Genomic DNA, 24,142 nt, shown 5'->3' on the forward strand with positions numbered 1-24,142 from the left:
TTTATATGTACATGATCTATAAGATTATAAGTCAACGTCACTAGACACTAGATTATATATTTCCATGCCCAAAATCATCAAAGAATAATTAAAGATCATACACAATAATAAGTTAATTATTTTTGTTCTGAAATTTGAATCGAGTATTATAAATAGGATAGAGGAAGCTCATGCAAAATCATGCAAAACTCCTCTTCAAAAACACCATTTTCTTAATTTTCTCCCTTTTTTCTCTTGAAAAAGTTTGTTAATAAAAAAAAAAATAATTAAAAAAAAAAAAAAAACCTAGAGAATTACATTTCTTGCCCAAAGAAACAAGAATTTAATAATGTGGAAGCTAAAGATAGCAGAAGGAAAGGATCCATGGCTAGTGAGCATAAACGATCACGTAGGTCGACAACATTGGGAGTATGATCATGAGGCTGGAACACCGGAGGAACAAGCTGAGGTTGAGATGGTTAGGGAGGAATTCAAGAGGAATCGGTTCAAGAATAGGCAAAGTTCTGATCTCTTAATGAGAATGCAGGTTAATACATTTCCTTTGTTATAGTTTGTACATATATACCACTTACTACAAATTATAGAAACCTTTATCAAATAAATATTAAAAAGCTCTAACCGTGATTTTAATATACATAAAAATTAAATGGGATAAAATAATAAGTACTAGTATAATTTTGTTGGAACTCACGCCTAAAAGTCATGATTTTACACACAACTTTTTCGTTATAATTTTTATTGTATCTAGAGGAATTGGCAAGGTAAACAAATGACAACATTGACAAGTAATATTGTTGTAATAACAAAATATGTACAAGTAAATGGTTTAATATATTCCTAGTACAAACTAAATTATGGGGAACAAATACTTGGAACAGTTGAGAAAAGAAAACACAAGTTTGCCAATACCTCAAAGAATCAAATTGAAGGAAACAGAGGAGATAACAGAGGAAGCAATGGATACAACACTCAAAAGATCCATCAATTTCTTCTCCAGTATACAGGCCCATGATGGTCACTGGCCCGCTGAATCTGCCGGCCCATTATTCTTCCTCCCTCCACTTGTAAGTTTTACCATTAATTTATTATTATACACATGTTGCACCTGGCTTATTACAAAAGTTGGTGTTGTTTTGGCTACTACGTACAGGGGTGCTATTCACGGTACTCAAGTTATAGTTGGTGTTGTTAAGGCTTATTTTTTTCTTAAATAGTTAAATATATTACTTGTTCAAATTATACATTGTCAAGCTTTAAAGTGCAATTGTATTCACTAAAAATAAAGAAATAAATAATGGAAGAATGAACTTGTTGAACACATTGAAAAAATGCATTGTTATTTTTTTTTTGGATAATCAATGAATGACAATTTTGTTATGTGAAATTCATGGAAATTTACTTTCTTAAAAAAATAGGTTAAACTTTCAAAGATCATTTCTTGCACATTTTAAAGGGTTGTCATGTTTCTTTGGGTGTTGAGACAGTCATAAAGGCAATAATGTAGATAAGATTCGATCCTAAAACTTGCGTGTCACCCTCAAAAGTTAAACTAACTAATCTACATCCGTTACACTAAAATGGCCAATATTAATATGATTCATCACCAACCTCATCTCAAAAATGTAATATTTCAAAATTTCAGGTAATAGCCCTGCACATTACAGGAGCAACAAATACAATTTTATCTTCTGAACACCAAAAGGAAATCAAGCGTTACATCTACAATCACCAGGTTCAACCATAACTAATTTAACTCTCATTTATTTGGTGAAATAAACTTAAGTCTTACATTACAAAATGTGGAAAATATTGGCAGAATGAAGATGGAGGATGGGGACTTCACATAGAAGGCAATAGCACAATGTTTGGTTCTGTAATTAGCTACATTGCCCTTAGGCTGCTCGGAGAAGGCCCCGATGATGGTGAGGATAACGCGGTTGCAAGGGCTCGTCAATGGATCCTTGACCATGGTGGTGCCACTGCCATCCCATCTTGGGGAAAATTTTGGCTCACGGTTAGTCATTTGTCATTATTAGACTTATGAATAAAATTCATAATGTATAAGACAAATAATTAATATTATCTCTATTTCAATTTGATAGTCAAAATTTGACTTTGCTCGGAATTTAATACGAAGTATGTATTTTTAACCATCAGTATCTTTAATTATCTTTTAAAAAATGGAAAATTTTATACATAGCATTAAATTTACACTTGAAAATCGTAAAAAATTAAGGGCATGTTCTCATTGACTGAATTGAGCTGAACTGAACTGAACTGAACTGAATTGAATTGAACTGAACTGAGCTGAGCTGAGCTGAGCTGAACTGAACTGAACTGAACTGAACTGAAATGAATATTTTATAAGAGAAGGAAATTAGGAGCTGAACTGAACTGAACTGAACTAAATTTCAACGTAAGAGAACAGACCCTAGAAATCATAAAAATATAAACACTAATTACACTGATTTACGCGTGTTTTTGTCATGAATTCCTAATTTTATATTGTGCAATTTTCAAGAGTCAATTTTATAAAATTGATATTATAAATCTTCACATTGAGCCAAATGTAATACTCATCTTACATGATTATATTTTGTATATTTATATTAATATTAATGTGAGTTTAGTCAAATTTTTTAAAGTTTGATTATAAAAAAGTTAAAATGAGACTATCAAATTAAAACGAAGGGAGTACATAGAGTGTTTGTTTATAAAATGAGCTCGTTTTATATGTAGGTGCTTGGAGCGTACGAGTGGGATGGGTGCAACCCAATGCCACCAGAATTTTGGCTACTCCCTGAGATTTCACCTATGCATCCAGGTTCCAAATTGGCTAAACTTAATTTTTCTAGTGCAACATCTTTTTTTTGAACTAAATTAAATTCAATAAAGTTAATTTAAGGGAAATTATGGTCAAAATTGCAGGGAAATTGTTATGCTACTGTAGGTTGGTGTATATGCCAATGTCATATCTTTATGGTAAGAGATTTGTTGGTCCAATAACTCCACTCATTCTGTCACTAAGAAGGGAGCTTTACAATGAACCTTACAATGAAATAAATTGGAACAAGGCTAGAAACACTTGTGCTAAGGTAAATATATATATCCTACAATAATATGATTATATACTATATGAAAGTGAACATACTAAAAAAACCAATGTTTTGTAGGAGGACCTTTACTACCCTCATCCCCTAGTACAAGACATGGTATGGGGATTCCTTCACAACTTTGTCGAGCCAGTACTCAACCGTTGGCCCTTCTCGAAATTGAGAGAGAAGTCGATGAAGATCGCTATGGAACATGTACACTATGAGGACATTAATAGTAGATACCTCTGCATTGGTTGTGTGGAAAAGGTTTTATACCATTGCATTATATTACATTTACTAATAAAAAAAATGTTGTTACATAATAACTTATATTACCAAATAAAACTTGTAACAGGTTCTTTGTATGCTTTCTTGTTGGGTAGAAGATTCAAATTCTGAAGCATACAAGAAACATCTAGCGCGAATTCCAGATTACTTCTGGCTTGCAGAAGATGGGATGAAAATGCAGGTAATTATAGGCAAATAAAATAAAATTTCATAAAAATTCAAGTAACAAAAGTAGCTATTGATTTCTAATATGTAAGTTTATGTTAAAAAAAAACAGAGTTTTGGTTCCCAAATGTGGGATGCAGCCTTTGCAATCCAAGCAATATTTGCAAGTGGTCTTACACAAGATTATGCACCTACATTAAAGAAAGCACACTATTTTTTAAAAGCCTCCCAGGTATATTATCTTTATTGTTTGTGTGTGTGTGTGCACGCTCCTGTTATAACCTTCCCTCGACCCTCACCATGATCATTTTGGTACAAAGTTGATTAAACAAACTCGATCAACCTGCGTGTATTAGGTCAAAGACAATCCTTCTGGAAACTTCCAGGAGATGTATAGACATATTTCAAAAGGCGCATGGACTTTTTCACTACAAGATCATGGTTGGCAAGTCTCTGATTGCACTGCTGAAGGGTTTAAGGTATAGTGTACTTGTTAATTTACAGTAGTCTTAAATCTATATAAACATCCCTTATTTGAAATTAGTACAAATTTTTGTATGCGGCTGGCCACATGGTGCGGTAGGGGTTACTTGTAGGGTGTTACTGTTTTGGTCAGGGGTTACTTGTAGGTGTTACTTGTATTCTGGGGTTACTGGTTTTGGTCAGTGGTTACTTATAAAGTGTTACTGGTTTTGTTAGGGGTTACTTGTAAGTGTTACTTGTATTCTGGGATTACTTGTATGGGTGCTACTGGTTTTGGTCAGAGGTTACTTATAGGGTATTACTGGTTTGGTATGAAGTTTTGGTCTGGAGTTATTTGTAGGAGTTACATAGAATACAAGTAACCCCACGATACAAGGAACCTCATAATACAAGTAACTCCTTACAAGTAACCCTAGAATACAAGTAACTCATACAAGTAACCCTAAAATACAAGTAACACCTTACAAGTAACTCCTGCCGTACCATGTGGCTTGCCGTTCTAAAAAACCTCTGTTATTAAATTGTATCGTAACTTACTTTTCTTATTTCCTCAAAAAAAATAAAAATAAAAAAAATATTAAAAAAATAAAAAAAATTAATAAATGTATTTTTTCTAAACGTATCATATCTGAACTTATATGAGTGAAATATTGTTAGCAGAACAAGGTCTTAAACATCTTCGTCACGTGTTGAATATTTCATAGGTTGCACTTCTATTCTCAAGATATCCCTCCGAAGTTGTGGGTGAAAAAATTGAAGCAGAACGCTTGTATGATGCTCTTAATGTCATTCTTTCCCTTCAAGTAAGTGTTTAATTATTTGTTTAATTAATGACTTTTATCTACTTTTCTTCATCTATTTTTACCACTGTAATTAATTAAAATGATATATTTTGGTACATTTTTAGAGTGAAAATGGTGGTTTTCCTGCTTGGGAGCCCAAGAGAGCTTTTCGTTGGCTTGAGGTATATAAAAAAAATAAGTATAATAAAATGATTTTATATAATGTATGTAATTGTATTATAGCATTTGCAGCAATATTGGGAAGATTTATTTCTTATAAGAACATTTTGTTTATTTTTTTTAGAATTTCAATCCTACAGAGTTCTTTGAAGATGTTCTTATCGAAAGAGAGTAAGTTCCACATTCCATCTTCTTCATGAAATTTAAATTTATGGAGTAACACTTAAATTTAGAAAAATTATGTAATTCAAATTTATATAATTAGATAACTATATATATATATATATATATATATATATATATATATATATATATATATATATATATATATATATATATATATATATATATATATATATATATATATATATGTTCAAGGGAAAATTAACTCATACAAGTTTAGATTGGTAAAAATAAGGTGAGTACGTATGTAACTAATTTTATTTAATTTTTTTAAAAAAAGTTTACTCAATTTTAGTATAGAACTAAAATATGAAAAATTAGTGAATAAAAAAACTTATTTTTTGGGTTCAATATCTCCTTTTCATAGCTCTCATTCTAGTAATTGGACGATTTAGAAACTAGAGGGTATATCCTAAAGCACTACATAAAACATGCAACACATGTTAGTCTTTATTTTAAAATTCAACTAACAATCATTCCATAATTTTAATGTAGGTATGTTGAGTGCACTTCTTCAGCAATCCAAGGTTTAACACTCTTCAAGAAGCTATACCCTGGACATAGAAAGAAAGAAATAGAAAAGAGCATTGCTAAAGGTATACGCTACGTTGAAGAGACACAAAACCCTGATGGTTCTTGGTAAGTTATTTCTCATTTATTACTCGATCGATTATTATTTTTGTTTCAAAATTTTTAATAACAACATTAATAATCCTGAGAAAATAACGAAATTTTCGAAAATTATTCATCAATGAGTGTAGGTATGGTTGTTGGGGAATCTGTTATACATATGGAACGTGGTTTGGAGTTGAGGCATTAGTATGTTCTGGGAAGAACTACAACAATAGCCTTGCATTGCGCAAGGCTTGTCATTTTTTGCTCTCAAAGCAATTGCCTGATGGTGGTTGGGGGGAGAATTACCTCTCTAGTCCAAACAAGGTACTAATAATTTTCTTAATTATTGTTGATCAAATAAAAATAAGTTGCATAAAATTTTGAGGATTATTATGTATGATTTAATTTCACAATATCATCTTTTTATTGAACAATTGACGTATTTGGGTATATATGAAACAGGTTTACACGAATTTAGAAGGGAACAAGTCGAATTTGGTGCAAACATCGTGGGCATTGTTGTCCCTTATTAAAGCCGGATTTGTGAGTATTTTTAATTTCTTTCTTATACCTTGGTCATTTTTGTGACATCCACTAATCACACTCATAACACACAACTAGTCTTGCTTTGCGTACTCATATATTGGGCTTATTAGACTAGTAAACTTAATGTCACATCTCCTAATGTATACCTAATGTAAAATAAAATCACTATGTCCATTCTTATATCACAACTCCTAAAGAAAAAGCATAACGCTCATTCTAATATAAACTTTTAATATTAATTATTTTATCAATAAAAATTGTGTTATTATTTTAACATAACTTTTTACTTATATTATTTTGCCAATACAACAGGGTGATATAGATCCAACTCCCATAGAACGAGGAATAAGAGTTTTAATAAACTCACAGATGGATGATGGAGACTTTCCACAACAGGTAATTTTGCAAAACTAAACTACGTAATATCATTTTTTATTTTCTAAATGCTAAGATAATTTGTATATTAAAAGATATGTAAACTAAGTAAAAATTATATTCTCCAATATGAATTCCCAAATTTAAATAAAATTCTTATGTAGGGTTTTAATTTTATGTTTACAAATTAGATTCATGCATGTGTTTTTCATGCATGTGAAACTATAACAATGCCAATTTGTAATAGGAAATCACTGGAGTATTCATGAAGACTTGCACCCTAAATTATTCTTCATATAGAAATATCTTCCCCATATGGGCTCTTGGAGAATATCGTCATTTACAAGCAAGAAAATCAATTAGATCATAAGCTCAAAGCTCCCGACTTAATCGATCTTCGAGATGGATATAACAATTTATACCTCAGAGATCAAATTCATGTATTCATTCATTTGTAATGCTAAATTAAATTTTAGTAATGTAGTGATTAGTTAGTTATGAGTTGATGGAAAAGAAATATAGTTGTTTGTTGTGTATGTGGTGAAATTGCTTAATAGCTAACTCATTTATATAGTTTTTCTAGTCCTTTTATATTGTAATCAATTTTCTTAAGTTAAAGTACATGTCATGTTTGTCAAACTCCTTAAAATTGTGAAAAACAAGGTGGTGCAAGTGTGTGTTTTGTGTTGTCGCACTTGAGACATGTGAAGGCGTGTGCGGTGTGCATGCCATGCACACCCAAGATAAAATAGCTAGTACATACGAATACAATTACATGTCATTAAGGAATTATAACATGTAATTACGATTCAAACATTTAGTTGTTGTTATTAGTATGGGGTCATTCGAAAAGGAGAAGTTATTGCGTGCGGACGGACACAAGAACTGTTTGGTGTGTTTGGTGCGGGAGGCTTGGCTGATATATTTTACTTGTTGGCTGATATGTTACATTTGTTAGCTTATATGGTTTTTGGGTTGGCTTAATATATTCCTTTTGTTGGCTCATATGTTTTTTTTTTCCTTTTGTTGTCTAATATCAAACATCAATTGACTTATATATTTCTTTAGTTGGCTGATATATTTATTTTGTTGGTTGATATGTATATTTTATCGTTGGCTTGTATGTTTCATTTTGTTTGGTGATATGTTTATTTTGTTGGCTTATCTGTTACTTTTGTTTGCTGATTTCATCCTTTTATTGACTTGTATGCATCCTTTGTTGGCTGATAAGTACCTCTTGTTGACTGATATACTCCTCTTGTTGGCTGGTATATGGTATTCATCTTTTGTTGGTTGATATATTTCTTATGTTGGTTGATACGTTTTTATTAATGTATGATATGTCCCCAATGTAAACTAATACTTCCTTCGTTTTCTTTTAGATGCAACACATCCTTTAGCCCGGTATTAAGGAAGGTGGGGTTTACATGATATAATAAACTTTAAAATAGGATGAGTGGTTGTTAGGAGTGTAATTTAGTGGGCCATGTGATTTAAATAAGGGATATAGTATAGTTTTTCCCTAAATTAACTTTCCTTTTATAGTGTGTTGCAAGTATTGTGACATTTACTTTTTAGGGAAGTGTTGCAAGTAAAAGAAAACAGAAGAAGTATCAAACATCAATTGGTTGATACATTCATTTTAATGGATGATACGTCATTTGTTGGCTAATATAATTAATAACATACAATATACTTTCATTTCCTTCTCTCTCTTCTTGGCTGATAAGCTCTTTAACAACAACAACAACAAAATAAAAAACGAAGTATAAGCCATCACAAAAACATATCAGCCATTCACTTCACCACTTTCTCTCTCCTCCCGTTTAATGAAGGGTTCACCAAAACCCCACTCACCAATCCTCACGCCACTTTCTCTCTCCTTCACCACTTTCTCCCTCCACCCCTTCAATGGAGGGTTCACCAAAACCCCAACTATATATACTCATGCACTCCGTCACTCTTCATCACCCCCAAACTTACACCACGCACTTCGTAGCAACCAATCACCAACCCACCGAACCACCTGCATGCAAACTCACACCACCGCAGGCCCGCAGCCAACCACTAACCCACCTATCCCACCACGACCCCTCCCCTGCTGCTACCCTGCTACGAGCCACGCTCAAACACGCAAACCGAAAAACGGAGATGCTTCAAATAAATCTAGGGTTTAAATCGCCGTCATCGTCGTCATCCACCATTGTCATCATCGTTGTCTTTGAAGATTGGACACACAAACACCTGGGTGCGGGTGAGTTTGCGTTCGAAAAATGTCTGTATTGAACCACACATTGCATAAGTATAAATTAGATAGATTTATTTCGCTATATAATTATGGAGTAAAATCACCTATATTTTATATTTAAATTTAGGAAATTTTGACATTTGTTACCACTGAAAACACTATGTTTCACATTTACTACCTGTTTAATTTTATTTTTTTTTACTTTACTAAGCTACCACCGAAATCAGAGTTTGTTAAAAATAACTACCACATACCTTATTCTGTTATTGTTTCCGTCGGTGGGGTCAACTCCACCATCTAGCCACCTTCCACCCCATCCCCATTTACTCTCTTAAATTTCTGCAATCTTCAATCTTTTCTTCATTTTTGAACCTCTCTTTTCATTTTTCTTCATTTTTTCTTTTCTGTGTACCATTTCTTAATTTCTCCGAATTTCACAAATTTCACCGTTTTTAGACATCTTTTTGCAATTTTTCCAGCACCCAAATCAAAAATTTTGTGAAATGTCGGTAAAAGATTAGATTTATTTTGATGAACTTTTCCAACACCCAAATAAAAAAAAATCATTATTGATTGAATTTAATCGATACCCAAAAAAAAAAAAAAAAAGTAGTGGATATTTTCTCTGAGAAATGCCCGCAACAGATTACCAAGGTTCAGGAAGTCCGTTGACGAATTAAGATCGTTTGATTTTGAGTATAAGACGTTATCAAGGTCAAGTTCATTCAACAATATAGGGTTCACATGACCCAACAAATCAAGAATTCGAGCTCGAAACGTTTCAAAAACAAGTAGTAGAGTAATTTATGAAAGAAGTGTTAAACCTCTTGATGTTTGTAACTTAATTAAAGATGATGGAATTGAACAGGTTAGACAATAGGAGAAATTGTTGGAAATTGTGATTTGTGATCTTAATGATTATAAGAGTTTAGGTGAATGTCAAATTCACAGGGCGAAAATGTATGAGTTTATAGGTACGAATGCAAAAAACATGAATCATATTCATATAGCACCTAATCCCAAGATCATGCATAACACATAAAGAATTAGAATTAAAACCTTTGAAGCGTGATTCCACGTGCGATCAAACAAGAACAAGGGAGATAAAGAACCTCAAGCGTGATTCCTCTACTTGGTCCACATGCACAGATTAAGACCTCCACTAATGCTAGTTAGTCGCAATCGAACACTTCAATTGACCTTCTATGGAGAAGAATGAGCAACGAACAAATCACGAACCACCACACGCGCTACTAGGGTGGCCGACCGTGAATCCAAGGGGGGAGGAGAGAGGCGTGGGACAGAGAGAGAGTGTGTGAGGGTTTTGGGAAATACTGGTTGCTTGATGCACAATTAATTGTTAATTGTGTTGTTTCATACAACCCTAGGCATGGACCTTATTTATAGATCTCATCTCTAAATAAGAGTCCATAATAAATCCCAAATCCTAACTCTAATATAACTATGCTAGGCCAATCCAGGTCATGATTAGTTACTTGTTCATAAGGCCCATAAATGGGCCTCTAACTTGCTTAACCCATAGACGGATTCAAGGGGGGCCTACCCAGGCCTTGGCCCCCCCAATGCCCAGATTTTGATATTATATAAATAAAAGTATTCATGTTTTATAGTTGGCTTAGTTGGTTAGATACTTATTCCATAGATTTGGAAGGTCAAGGGTTCAATTCCCCTTGTTTGCACTTTTTTTTTGGTATGGATTTCTTAAACTCATATCCCTTTATGGATTTATTATTTGAAATGCTTTATAACTTCGGCCCGGGCTATAAAAAATTTCTGGATCCGCCCTTGGCTTAACCCAATACCTTTGTTGTGTGACCTCATAGAATCCATTCTAGTGGGCTTTGGACTATTTGACTAGCCCAAAGATCAATGATTATAGTCTAGCAACAGACAATGACGACCCAAAAGAACGAACTTATTATCTCCATAATAGTGATCCTTGATATATCTATAATTGCACTTATCAAAGACTGAACTCCTTCAATCTCCCACTTGTCTGAGACAAGTGCACAATATTCAAATTCCTTAAGTCAATGTGTGTCGATTTGATAATTTGATTGCATCTCATGTTGTGATCATATTAATCTACAAATCTTTTCTTGAGAAACTGAGTTAGAATTACAAAACAAATGATTACTTTGTAATCTATTTGAGTACGACCATACATTTTCTGAATTCTCCCTCCTCAAGGGGCCAAGATACATTTCTAGTTAAATAGGTAGACTCAATCCAATCTTGTGACAACCAAGCCTCCCACTCAAATCATGAGGTAACCAGGAAACACCCTTTATAATCTCCCGTTACGGGAAGACGTTTGAATGTACACAATTACATCAATCACTGAATGAAATCAATGTTCCACTCATGTCAAAGGAATCCACTAATATATTCAGAAGCTCTATACTTGAGCTTGAAAGTAGGTCTATAGTTCGATCATGCATCATTCATGCACATCCATGTGATTGACCGAGCTTCACTATGCTCCTATAGCCAAGAAACAACGTTATCCAATCAATCTTACATGCTAGTCCATTTAAAGAGATCATTTATGTCCACTTTAATGACTCTAGACTATAAACTGGAATAATATATGGATTTTGTTCACTCGTTGGGTTTCATTTACCAGGTCATCAACTTGATAAGCCCATCAATCCATAATTATTTTGGACATTTTATTTAATAATATAAAACCACAATTAAATAAGAGAAATGATAAATTTCTGATTAAACATAATTCTGCCAATGAATGTATTACATATGTAATAAGTTTTCTCCAAAACAAATACAAGTTAAATTACATCATTAGCTTCAATCTAATTGCACTAGTATGCTTCTCATGCTTAGGCAATGAAAGGGGTTTAGTAAGTGGATTAGTGACATTCTCATCCGTATGAATTTTACACATCTTGACATCTCCTCTGCCAACGATCTCTCGAATGAGGTGATACTTCCTCTCAACATGTTTGGATTTGAAGTGTGACCTAGGCTCCTTTGATTGAGCAATGGTTCCATTGTTGTCACAATGCAACTCGATTCCCTTTTAAGCACTTGGTACGATGTCCAGCTCAGTTAAGAGCTTCTATCCAAACTGTTTCTGATAAGTGTCATTTATGTCGCTATATTTAGGAGTTTTCTAGTTAGTTTTTCATAGTTTTTCTATCTTTTTACTTGGTTTTAATAACGTTATACTACATAAGTCATGTTTGTGTGTGAAATATCGTTATTGCTCAATTTTGGCTTTTCTTGCATATTTTGGTGGCTTATGACATAAGATTAAAATTTATTGGTTTAATCTTATGTTTAGGAACACTTGGATATGTTCTTGCTCAAGATTGAAGAAATATAAAACATAAAAGAACAAGTAATGAAGAAATGTGCACTTGATTTGCAAAGATCATACTTCAAACGCCTATATCTTTTGATCTACAAAACATTTTGGGGCAATTCTAATTGGAGAAGAAAGCGTATCTCAAGAGCTTTCCAATGACAGGTCATATGCCCAATTCCGATGTGTTGGTTGTTGTTTTGGTGGTTAACTTGAGCAGCGATTGCATTCATCTTGAGACGATAAACTTGACCGACGGCTTCATACAAGAGCTCCCAAGCGGCGTCATTTTTTGGCGGAGGTGTAACCGGCGGTGACAGAACTATTGCTCGAAAACCCACTCCGATTCGACCAAGGTACGAACCCACTCCGACGGTGATTTATCAGTTTGAATGTGGTAAACGATAATTGTCTATGATAGGCGTGTCGCGTACCTAACAAAAATAAACCTAACTGGACCACTACTATGTAGACGGGCAAGCAAGGGTCGAATCCCAATAGACTATGGTTCAACTAATTAAATAGACTCAAGCAAATTACTAAGCAAGTAATCAAATAAAATAAGTGAGAATCAATAACTAAAGAACTAATTAAAACGATTAAATCAAAGCAATATGACAAATCAATGCTAAAAACTTCCAAGATCAAGCATCACCACGAATACAATTAATGCAATAGTTGTTCTACCCCTAACACATAATTCAATTGATTAATGAGGAAAAGTAATCCATGAATAATACCAATGGTCTCTCCCGAGTTATCAATGGCTTCTCTAATCACAATCAAGCCTACTTCCGTGGAATCATGTAAATTAAAGACCTTGAGCACATTACTCTAACTTCCTAATCATCCATTCAACTACTCCCGTGATGATCGTCAAACCCTTAATTGATTTATTCAAATCCGTCAAAACCCAACTCCCGTTGCGATTAAAACAAAGGATTAATAACAATACCAATTATCCCTAATCTAGTATTGGCATAAGCACAATCAATTAAGCATATCAATTACAATTATTATTAGAGAATTTAAAGAATTAAATCATGCATTAATCATATTCGGGTTCCGCTAGATCTTGGAATAAGAAAACTACTCACACATATATATGAAAGCAAAAACAATAATCAATGAAGAAAACATGATTAATAAGTAATTAAAAGTAAAAGAAGAAATAAAGATGAATACCAATTGCTTGAATGAAGAAAAGTACCAATTGTTGATGAACAAAGATCAAAACTTGAAAGTGCAAATTAATCTAGATCTAGAGAGAATATTAGGGTTCTAATGAAGGTTTAAAAGCTATAAAATAATAACTAAGTATGTTAAGTCGGGGTTTACAAAGGGTACTTATATCCCTCAATCAAGAAAACCCAAAAAAATAGGAAAATGCGGTCATCGACATTCCGCCCGGTCTGACCGGGCAAGGCTGCCCGGTCGGGCGCGCGAAGCAAAATGGAGCTTACGCCTTCAAGAATTCCTTCATATGCAGCGCTTTTGTCCGCCCGGTCTGCCAGGGCAATGCTGCCCGGTCGGGCGCGCAATACACACTCCACGGCTGACCTTCGAAGCTTGTAATCAATACAAATCTTCTCCGCCCTGGCTGCCAGGGCAATGTTGCCCTCCCAGGGCGATGAGAAGAAGATGCTTCGTAGTAATCTTCGTTTGTCTCTTCTCTTTCTTCCGCCCTGGATGCCAGGGCAATGTTGCCCTGCCAGGGCGGACACATGTATCATCACTCTTCCATCTTAACAAACTGTCGTGACCATCCAAATTAGTCTCGTTCATAGTGAAATACATCAAAAACAACGAAACTACCCATAAAAGCACAATATGATCACAACCAAATCAAAACAAGCTAAAATAAGCTATGAACAATTAATCTTAGCTTGAAAACTACCTAAATGAACTCTAAAAACACGCTTAATATACGACTTATCAAACTCCCCCAAGCTAGACCAATGCTTGTCCTCAATCATTGAAACATAGAACACAAGAAGAGTAGGATGGTCCCTCAAGCAAGAATATATGTGCGAACGAATTAAAACCAAGTGAAAAAACAAGAAATGCAAGTTAGTGATTATAAAACCACCATAAACTTCAAGCACTCGGAATTGACAACCAATCTTTCCACACATCTCCCCTAACCAACTCAGTCATATATGAATAGCATCTCACTTTAGTTGTGCAAATAAAACAAATAAGCCACTCATGTGTTTATAAGGGTTAGAATAAGAAATCACTCATCCTAATTGCAATTATGCACGTCGATTTCATGCAATTGTCCTCTTTAGATTTGCTCATAGATTTTCTCCACTTGTAAAGCAATGATGCAAGTACGGAAGTCATGATATCCTAAATAAGGGTGGTGTGGGGAATAAATTTCAAGTGTTAATCCCCTTGCTTGAACCCCACTATGATCATACACTAAAGTACGGTGGCGTCCAAAAGGGAAGAAGATAGAGCAAAAGAGTCGCCAACAAGTTTTAGGAACTTGTAAACCGTTCACAGGGTGAAGGTTACACCCCTTAACGATCCAAGAGATCGTCAACTCCATAAGGTCTTTAACCAAATAAGGGTTTGGGGATGAAGGTACAAATCCAACCTAAAAGAGATTGAACCTGCCCTAATAATAGGCCTCTACTTTATTCAGATCGTATTCATGTGCGCTTTCTGACTAACATGCAATCAATAGGATTAACCTTAAACATGTTTATCTATGTTGGTTGAATTCAATGCACAAATAAACTATTATTGGCGATCACTTGAATTATAATCAAATTAACCCTAAATAAGATTATTAATTATCTTATTAAGCGTGATTACAAGCACAAATTCCCTTTAAACATGCATAAAAGGCGTGATCAAGTAATAAAAAAGTAAATCAAGCAACATAATCATAAAATAATAATAATCATGACAATAAAATTATAATCATCATAATAACAATCATATTAATCATAATAATAATCATCATAATAATAATTATAATTATAATAATCATAATCATAATAATCATAATAATAATTATAATAATCATGCTAAAGCATAATATTAGCAAGATCCTAGGCATGATACTAACAAGATTAATAACAAACCCTAGCATGTCACTAAGCAATAAAGATCAAATCTTTAACCCTAACATGATACTAACAATCATAAACATTAGGAAGAACATAAAAGGCATCGTACTTTTAATAATACTTGATATTAAAATTACCCTAGACATGATACTAGGAATATCATAATAACAATCTAAACATGATTCCTACATCATAACATCAATAAAACCATTAAAGTACTTACTTTGATGCCTCGTACCTCTTTCTAATAACAAAATACACACGTTAGTAACTTCAAGGAAAATAATAAACAAACAATTAAATTAAATAATTGAAAGAGAGATTTGGGACCGAACCCTCAGAAATTAAACCTTTCACGTCTAGGGCGAAGGCAACTTTGAATATGGCTAGGTGCTTCTAAGTCTAATGAATGCGGAATTTTGTATGTAAAAATCTAAATTAGAAAAAGAGAGAAAGAAAGATGGTGGATGATTAAAGAGAATGAGAGAGAATTGAAAACTGGTTGTAGGTGAATATCATTGAAAACTGGTTGTAGGTGAATATCATTGAAAACTGGTTGTAGGTGAATGAAAACGGAGTTTTTACGACGTTATTTATAGAGAAAATCAGCCAAAAAGATAAAATTAACAAAACAGAGCATTGGCGCACAAAAAAAAGAACCAGCGCCAACGCTGGCTGTTGGCGCCAGGCGCCAAGCGTAGCGCCAGGCACTACAACTGGCGTTTGGCGCTGATCTGGAAAATTACACGTTTTCCTAAAATCGGATAAAATTACCGTACAGGAGGATAAAATCGTATTTTCCTTAAAAATGATCTTTGATTTTAATTAAAACTTTGAAAAGTCAACAAAAGTCAATTTATCAATGCTAATTGAATTAGGAATGAAAAGAACCTTCTAGAAGAATCTAGAAGACTAAAACCATTCCTAATTGCATTAGGAATGATAAATCATATTAGGCCCTCCCCTAGATCATTGGGCCGCATATAAGGCTCAAACCGGGCCCAGTTTAGTAAATTGGCCATAACTTCCTCAATATTCATCGGAATTAGGCTTATAATATATCGTTGGAAAGCTCTTTTCAAACCTCATCCAACTAAACTATTATTGGACCCATATCATGGACCAACCAAACTGGATTGGCTGTTTTCTTAAAATAATCGGTTATTTTCAGAGACGTGTGCTCGACGGTGCAAGATACGTGTTTCTTAACTCTTTTATCTGTTTAACTAACGCTATTTTGCAGGTATCGGCGTTACAAGAGTGATTTAGGATCGCAGAACGTTCCGTCCCTATCGATACTTTGACTTTCGTTTTCAAAACTCGCGTTTCTCCAAACTCAGTCAAAGTGGGGGCTTCTGTAGACACCCATTTGTGTCTCCCCAAAACCAAACCCAGTGATGAGTACCTTTCGCGTCGAATCATAATCGAATGAAGCGAAAGTGTGGAAAGTCTATTGTTGCGGATAAGTTTTAATTTCTTTTCTCTTCTCTCTGTTTTTGAAAACTTATTTTAAGAAAACAGCCAATCCAGTTTGGTTGGTCCATGATATGGGTCCAATAGTAGTGTAGTTGGATAGGTCTTGACAAGAGCTTTCCAACGATATATTATAAGTCCAATTCCGATGAATATTGAGGAAGTTATGGCCAATTTACTAAATTGGGCCCGGTTTGAGCCTTATGTGCGGCCCAATGATCTAGAGGAGGGCCTAATATGATTTATCATTCCTAATGCAATTAGGAATGGTTTTAGTCTTCTAGATTCTTCTAGAAGGTTCTTTTCATTCCTAATTCAATTAGCATTGATAAATTGACTTTTGTTGACTTTTCAGAGTTTTAATTAAAATCAAAGAACATTTTTGAGGAAAAGATACAATTTTATCCTCCTGTACGGCAAAATTTATCTGATTTAAGAAAACGCGTCAAAAACAGAATTAGCGCCTAACGCCAGACATTGGCGCCTGGCGCTAATCTTGGCGCCTGGCGCTAGAATTGGCGCCAACTCTGTTTTAGGTGCGCCAGATGATCTGTTTTGATATTTTATCTTTTTAGCTGATTTTTCTATAAATAACGTCTTAAAAACTCCGTTTCGATAACCAGTTTTCAATTATAATCATCTAAAACTCCGTTTTGATTCGTCTACAACCAGTTTTCATTCATCGATTTTCTCATTCTCTTTAATCATTCACCATCTCTCTCTCTCTTTTTCTAAACTTGCTTTTTACATACAAAATTTCGCATTCGCAAGATCTAGAAACACCTAGCCTTATTCGAAGTTGCCTTCGCCCTAGACGTGAAAGGTTTAATTTCTGAGGGTTTGATCCCAAATCTCTATTTCAATTATTTAATTTAATTGTTTGTTTATTATTTTCCTTGAAGTTACTAACGTGTGTATTTTGTTATTAGAAAGAGGTACGAGGCATCAAAGTAAGTACTTTAATAGTTTTTATTGATGTTATGATGTAGAAATCATGTTTAAATTATTATTATGATATTCCTAGTATCATGTCTAGGGTAACTTTAATATTAAATATGATTGTTATGATGGCTTTTATGTTCTTCCTAATACTTATGATTGTTAGTATCATGTTAGGGCTAAAGGTTTGATTTTTATTGCTTAGTGACATGCTAGGATTTGTTATTAATCTTGTTAGTATCATGCCTAGGATCTTGCTATTTTTATTATGCTTTAACATGATTTATGATTATTTTTATAATTGTTTTAATTATGATTATAATTTTATTATTGCTATAATTATTATTATTATGATTAACATGATTATTATTATGATTAATATGATTGTTATTATGATGATTATTGTTATGATTATGATTATAATTATTATTTTGATTATTGAGATTGTTATTATCATGATTATTATGATTATTATGTTGCTTGATTATATTTATTGCTTGATCACACCTTTTATACATGTTTAAAGGGAATTACGTACTTGTAATCACGCTTAATAAGATAATTAATAATCTTGTTTAGGGTTAATTGTGATTATAATTCAAGTGATCGCCAATAATAGATTTATTTGTGCATTAATATGCAACCAACATAGATAATCAGGTTTAGGGTTAATCCTATTGATTGCATGTTAGTCAAAAAGCGCACATAAATACGATCAGAATAAATTAGAGGCCTATTATTAGGGCAGGTTCAATCTCTTTTAGGTTGGATTTGTACCATCATCCCCGAACCCTTATTTGGTTCTAGACCTTATGGAGTTGACGATCTCTTGGATCGTTAAGGGTTGTAACCTTCACCCTGTGAACGGTTTACAATTTTCTAAAACTTGTTGGCAACTCTTTTGCTCTATCTTCTTCCCTTTTAGACGCAACCGTACTTAAGTGTATGATCACAGTGGGGTTCAAGCTAGGGGTAAACGCTTGAAATTTATTCCCCACAATTTTTGGCGACTCCACTGGGGAGGATTTCTATTTTAATTCCTGAATTTATTTCGGCAATGATTTAGAATGAGTGGATGAGACTCGAAACGTTCTAAGTATTTCATGTGCGTAATTTTGATTAACATTATTGTCATATGCATAAAAAAGATCTCATTGGAAAGACCTTCCGTAAAGAGTTAAAAACATAGGATTTTACACGTAGGAAATTTGAGAAATATCTTTCACAACTAGGACCGTAATAACACTGCGCGAAACTGGAAAATTTTATCGAGCACATAAAGCTGCTGAGGCATGTGGGAAGTAGCGCCAGGGGCCAGAGCATTGGTGCCATGATTTTAACTGTAGCGCCAGACGCCAGCATTGGCGCCAGGCGCTATAGCTAAAACCTGGCGCCAGTCTCTGCTTGTTGGCGCCAACACCAATACCGAACAAGAAATATGCGTTCTAATTTCGACCGGTTTTTCGTATTGTTTGCTCGATCCTACTTCCTGATTGAATTTTTTCTCACTTTTCTGAAACCCATATGTGTTCTACATATGGACATAACCCTCTGGGAATTCATGCTCCATCTACCTGATTGAACGCTCTGTGCAACAAAGGGTACATCCGAGAATGTTGAATTCACCAAACCATGGAAGCGAGTTTTTCTAAACTCGCGGTGTTCCATCCACTCGCGCCAACCCTTCATGGTTAGGCTTTCGCGCGGTGCATCCGGACAATTAACCATGGACCCTATATTGACTAAACCATATCCCAAACTTTAGAGAACTAGAGCCATGGTTAGGTTGCAAACTCATTGCATCATATTGCGCCAACTTGACTAATTGTACATTATTTGTTGTGCATATATTCTATGTTTTTCTTAACCGTTTGTTTGACTTATGTTGAGATTAAATGAATGAATGACTAAAAGAACTTTGCCTAATTAATTAATTTGAGTAAATAAAGTCTAATATTTTAATCGGAATTGATCTAGTACAACTTTAGGCATACCCTAGTTGATTAATACCGAAAACAGTCCAAGATTGAAGCTCCAGTATTGGCGCCAAAATCTGGACTGTAGCGCCACTCTGTGTAGTGTGGCGCCTGGCGACAGCTCAGTCGTCTGGTGCTACACTACACATTGCGACGCCAGTCCTGTCGTTTGGCCGACAGTTCGGATTATTGGTCGAGTCATCACCTAGTGTCTAATTAACCAGTTTACTAATTAATTCGGTTAATTTTCGCTGTCAATCATGCCTTGTCGAGTCATTAATTGAGTCTAGTCACATATTCTAGCCACATGGTCATGACACGAGTCTTAACATAACACCTACACTCATTAGTCTTGGCACACACTTTGAGTATACGTCACCATGACCATGTCTTCAATTGATTAATGAGGAAAAGTAATCCATGAATAATACCAATGGTCTCTCCCGAGTTATCAATGGCTTCTCTAATCACAATCAAGCCTACTTCCGTGGAATCATGTAAATTAAAGACCTTGAGCACATTACTCTAACTTCCTAATCATCCATTCAACTACTCCCGTGATGATCGTCAAACCCTTAATTGATTTATTCAAATCCGTCAAAACCCAACTCCCGTTGCGATTAAAACAAAGGATTAATAACAATACCAATTATCCCTAATCTAGTATTGGCATAAGCACAATCAATTAAGCATATCAATTACAATTATTATTAGAGAATTTAAAGAATTAAATCATGCATTAATCATATTCGGGTTCCGCTAGATCTTGGAATATGAAAACTACTCACACATATATATATGAAAGCAAAAACAATAATCAATGAAGAAAACATGATTAATAAGTAATTAAAAGTAAAAGAAGAAATAAAGATGAATACCAATTGCTTGAATGAAGAAAAGTACCAATTGTTGATGAACAAAGATCAAAACTTGAAAGTGCAAATTAATATAGATCTAGAGAGAATATTAGGGTTCTAATGAAGGTTTAAAAAGCTAGAAAATAATAACTAAGTATGTTAAGTCGGGGTTTACAAAGGGTACTTATATCCCTCAATCAAGAAAACCCGAAAAAATAGGAAAATGCGGTCATCGACACTCCGCCCGGTCTGACCGGGCAAGGCTGCCCGGTTGGGCGCGCGAAGAAAAATGGAGCTTACGCCTTCAAGAATTCCTTCATATGCAGCGCTTTTGTCCGCCCGGTCTGCTAGGGCAATGCTGCCCGGTCGGGCGCGCAATACACACTCCACGGCTGACCTTCGAAGCTTGTAATCAATACAAATCTTCTCCGCCCTGGCTGCCAGGGCAATGTTTCCCTCCCAAGGCGATGAGAAGAATATGCTTCGTAGTAATCTTCTTTTGTCTCTTCTCTTTCTTCCGCCCTGGCTGCCAGGGCAATGTTGCCCTGCCAGGGCGGACACGGCTATCAACACTCTTCCATCTTAACAAACTGTCGTGACCATCCAAATTAGTCTCGTTCATCTTGTAATACATCAAAAACAACGAAACTACCCATAAAAGCACAACATGATCACAACCAAATCAAAACAAGCTAAAATAAGCTATGAACAATTAATCTTAGCTTGAAAACTACCTAAATGAACTCTAAAAACACGCTCAATATACGACTTATCAGTCTAAGTTGATTCAACTTTATTTTTTGAAATTTATGTTGTTTTTAATTGATTTAAGTTTCAGGGTACTGGATTTTTGGGATATTTTGTGCTGAATTTTTGCAGATTCAGGAATGATTATTGTCTTTTTTTGGATCTAAAGTTTTTTATTTTATTCCAATTCTATCTTCATTTTGTATTTTAATCTCCTCAATTATTTTTAGCTCTCTGATTTGAGTGATTTCTGAATTTTCATCTTTAGTTTAATTTCTTAGTAGGATTTTTGTTTTCGTTTACAGGTTCGTTTTGATTTCCTTCTCTTTTGCATTCTTTTCGTTCTTCGATTTGATGTGCTCGTTGTTTTGATCTTCGCATTGAATTTCTTAGGATTTGTAATTGGTTATTGTTCGAGAATTATTTACGTTATTGAGTGATTTAATAGATTTTTAATGTGATTATTGATTCAGCATTTGATCTGATTTTCAGTACATGTTGTTAGTGAATTTGTGATATCATGCATTCTCATCATTGGTAAGGTTTGAGAATTTCTCGTCTAGATGTTTGATTCTTAGTGTTGATTTTAGGATTTGTGATTTTGGATTGTTTATTTCAATGATCTGAGGATTTTGTGGTGTAAATGTTGTAGATCTGTAAATTTATTTGAATTTTGAAAATGGCTATTTAGTTTTGTTGTTTGCGAATTTGAATTTAGCTTGGAAATGAGATGCAATTTGGTAGTTATGACTTTAAATTGGTGAAAAACTTTCTGAATTCTGAAATCTTTAAGTAATGCGCAAATGTTCGTAGTTCCGAAGCTTAATTATGCTTGAATTATGTAATTTTATGGTGAAATCAGCTTATTTTCTTTGATTTTTAGTACTTGCAAGCATTTTTGTTATGGCAATCTGACATTATGTTGCCTGAATCATATGGATCCGGGAACTTACAGCTAGATTTTGAATTTCGACTCGTGATCAGAATTTCGAGTGATCTGTAGTGCCTGATATAGTTTCACTTACATTGTTTTGTTAAATTATGCATCTCATTTTGTAAATGAGCCTAGTTTGTTTATTACATATTGTTGCCGGAATATTGATGCATCGATTTTTACTGAATGTAGAAATTAGTGACTAATTCAAGGGGAGAAATATGGGTCTTACCTTTGTTGGGATCTTTTGTGACATCCTTGGGATCATTCTCTATGGTGCACCTCTCACTGTTATGGTATGAATTTTGCATCTGTACTTGTATTTTTCGATGTTAGCATTGTAACATTGCTGTTAATTACAAGTTGTTACACGCATATCATGTACTAAATTATGAAAAAATGTTTGTTTGGCACAAACTGTACAAGGTCATAAAAACGAAGAGTGTTGAATTCATGCCATTGACTCTTTCATTGGCTGGTTTGTCTAATGGAGTTATTTGGAGTGCATAGGCCTTCATCAGATTTGATCCTTACATTCTGGTAATCAATTATAACCTCATTTCATCTGGTGATTCTCAATGTAAGCGTTACAATGCTTGTAATTTGTATCCTAATCCTTTGTTTCTTTGTTGCGCGCAGATTAGCAATGGGGTTGGAGCCATACTTGCCGTAGCACAACTGATCTTGTACGCTTGCTACTATGGGTCTACACCGAAGGAGGGGAAGCCCGTGAAGGACCCGGTGAAGCCAACAGCACCACAAGTGCATATGACTGTTTCTGCCGTCTAAAGATGATACTCAGATTAATCTAGCTAGGTCCCTAGCCATTTTAATTTGTTCTTGTGTTGGTTAGCTTATGTGTTTTTTGCTAGCGTAGGTAGTAATTTTGGTTATAGCTTAAAAACAGTAATATTAATATGGATGAGATTAGGAGATTTTGATGTTGTAACTAAAATTAAAATGGTGTGCAAAATCCAGCATTTTGGTGGATTTTTTTTAAAATTTGATTATACAGTATTCATAACGGGCAAACCATGTCCCGTTACGGATAATGGTGTGCAAAATCCAGCATTTTGCTGGATTTTTTTTTTAATTTGATTATACAATATTCGTAACGGGCAAACCATGTCCCATTATGGATAGCGGGGTTATTCGTAACGGGCACTTGAAAAGCCCGTTACAAATAACAAAGGCCATCCGTAACGGCCGCATACGTAACGGACGCTGCCCGTTACGGATGACCTTTTTTCCACTAGTGACTAGACTAGATTTGGCTTACGCGATGCATATCTTTTCTCAATTTATGCAACAACCGCGACATGATCATTGGGAGGTTGCCCTTCGTACGGTGAGATACTTGAAAGGATGTCCGGGCCTGGGAATTCTTTTGAGCTCTTATTGTGATTTACACATTACAGGTTGGTGTGATGCGGATTGGGCAAGTTGTCCTTTGACTAGGCGTTCTATTACTGGTTGATTGGTATTTCTTGGTCACTCTCCTGTTTCTTGGAAGACTAAGAAACAAGATACGGTTGCTAAATCTTCTGCGAAGTCTGAATATCGTTCGATGTCTAAAGCAACTGACAAGTTAAAATGGTTGAAGGCCATGCTAGAGAGTTTGGGGGTTTCTCATCTGCATGCGATAAGTCTATTTTGTGATAATAAATTTGCATTATACATTGCGCAGAATCCGGTTTTTCATGAGCGTACGAAACATATTGAAGTTGACTGTCATTATGTTCGGGACGCAATTCAGGAAGGCATTATTAGTCCGTCGTATGTGAAGACAACGGATCAATTGGCGGACATTTTTACTAAGGCATTGAGCAA

At 34.5% G+C, this 24,142-nt stretch overlaps 1 protein-coding gene across 1 annotated transcript; it reads left to right on the forward strand.

Moving 5' to 3' along the window:
- The first annotated feature begins 304 nt into the window (after positions 1–304).
- Positions 305–7,082, forward strand: LOC145643140 (lupeol synthase-like). The gene is made up of 18 exons (XM_081694297.1): positions 305–526; positions 879–1,064; positions 1,643–1,732; positions 1,817–2,014; positions 2,740–2,824; positions 2,929–3,095; positions 3,174–3,362; positions 3,451–3,564; positions 3,661–3,780; positions 3,905–4,027; positions 4,736–4,834; positions 4,939–4,995; positions 5,118–5,164; positions 5,672–5,815; positions 5,938–6,115; positions 6,254–6,334; positions 6,650–6,733; positions 6,960–7,082. The coding sequence occupies exons 1-18, from the start codon at positions 329–331 to the stop codon at positions 7,080–7,082; spliced, it is 2,283 nt and encodes a 760-aa protein (XP_081550423.1). The 5' UTR covers positions 305–328.
- Positions 7,083–24,142: the final 17,060 nt, after the last annotated feature.

Source organism: Chenopodium album, chromosome 8 (genome assembly GCF_948465745.1).
Source record: "Chenopodium album chromosome 8, dcCheAlbu1.1, whole genome shotgun sequence".
NCBI lineage: Eukaryota > Viridiplantae > Streptophyta > Magnoliopsida > Caryophyllales > Amaranthaceae > Chenopodium > Chenopodium album.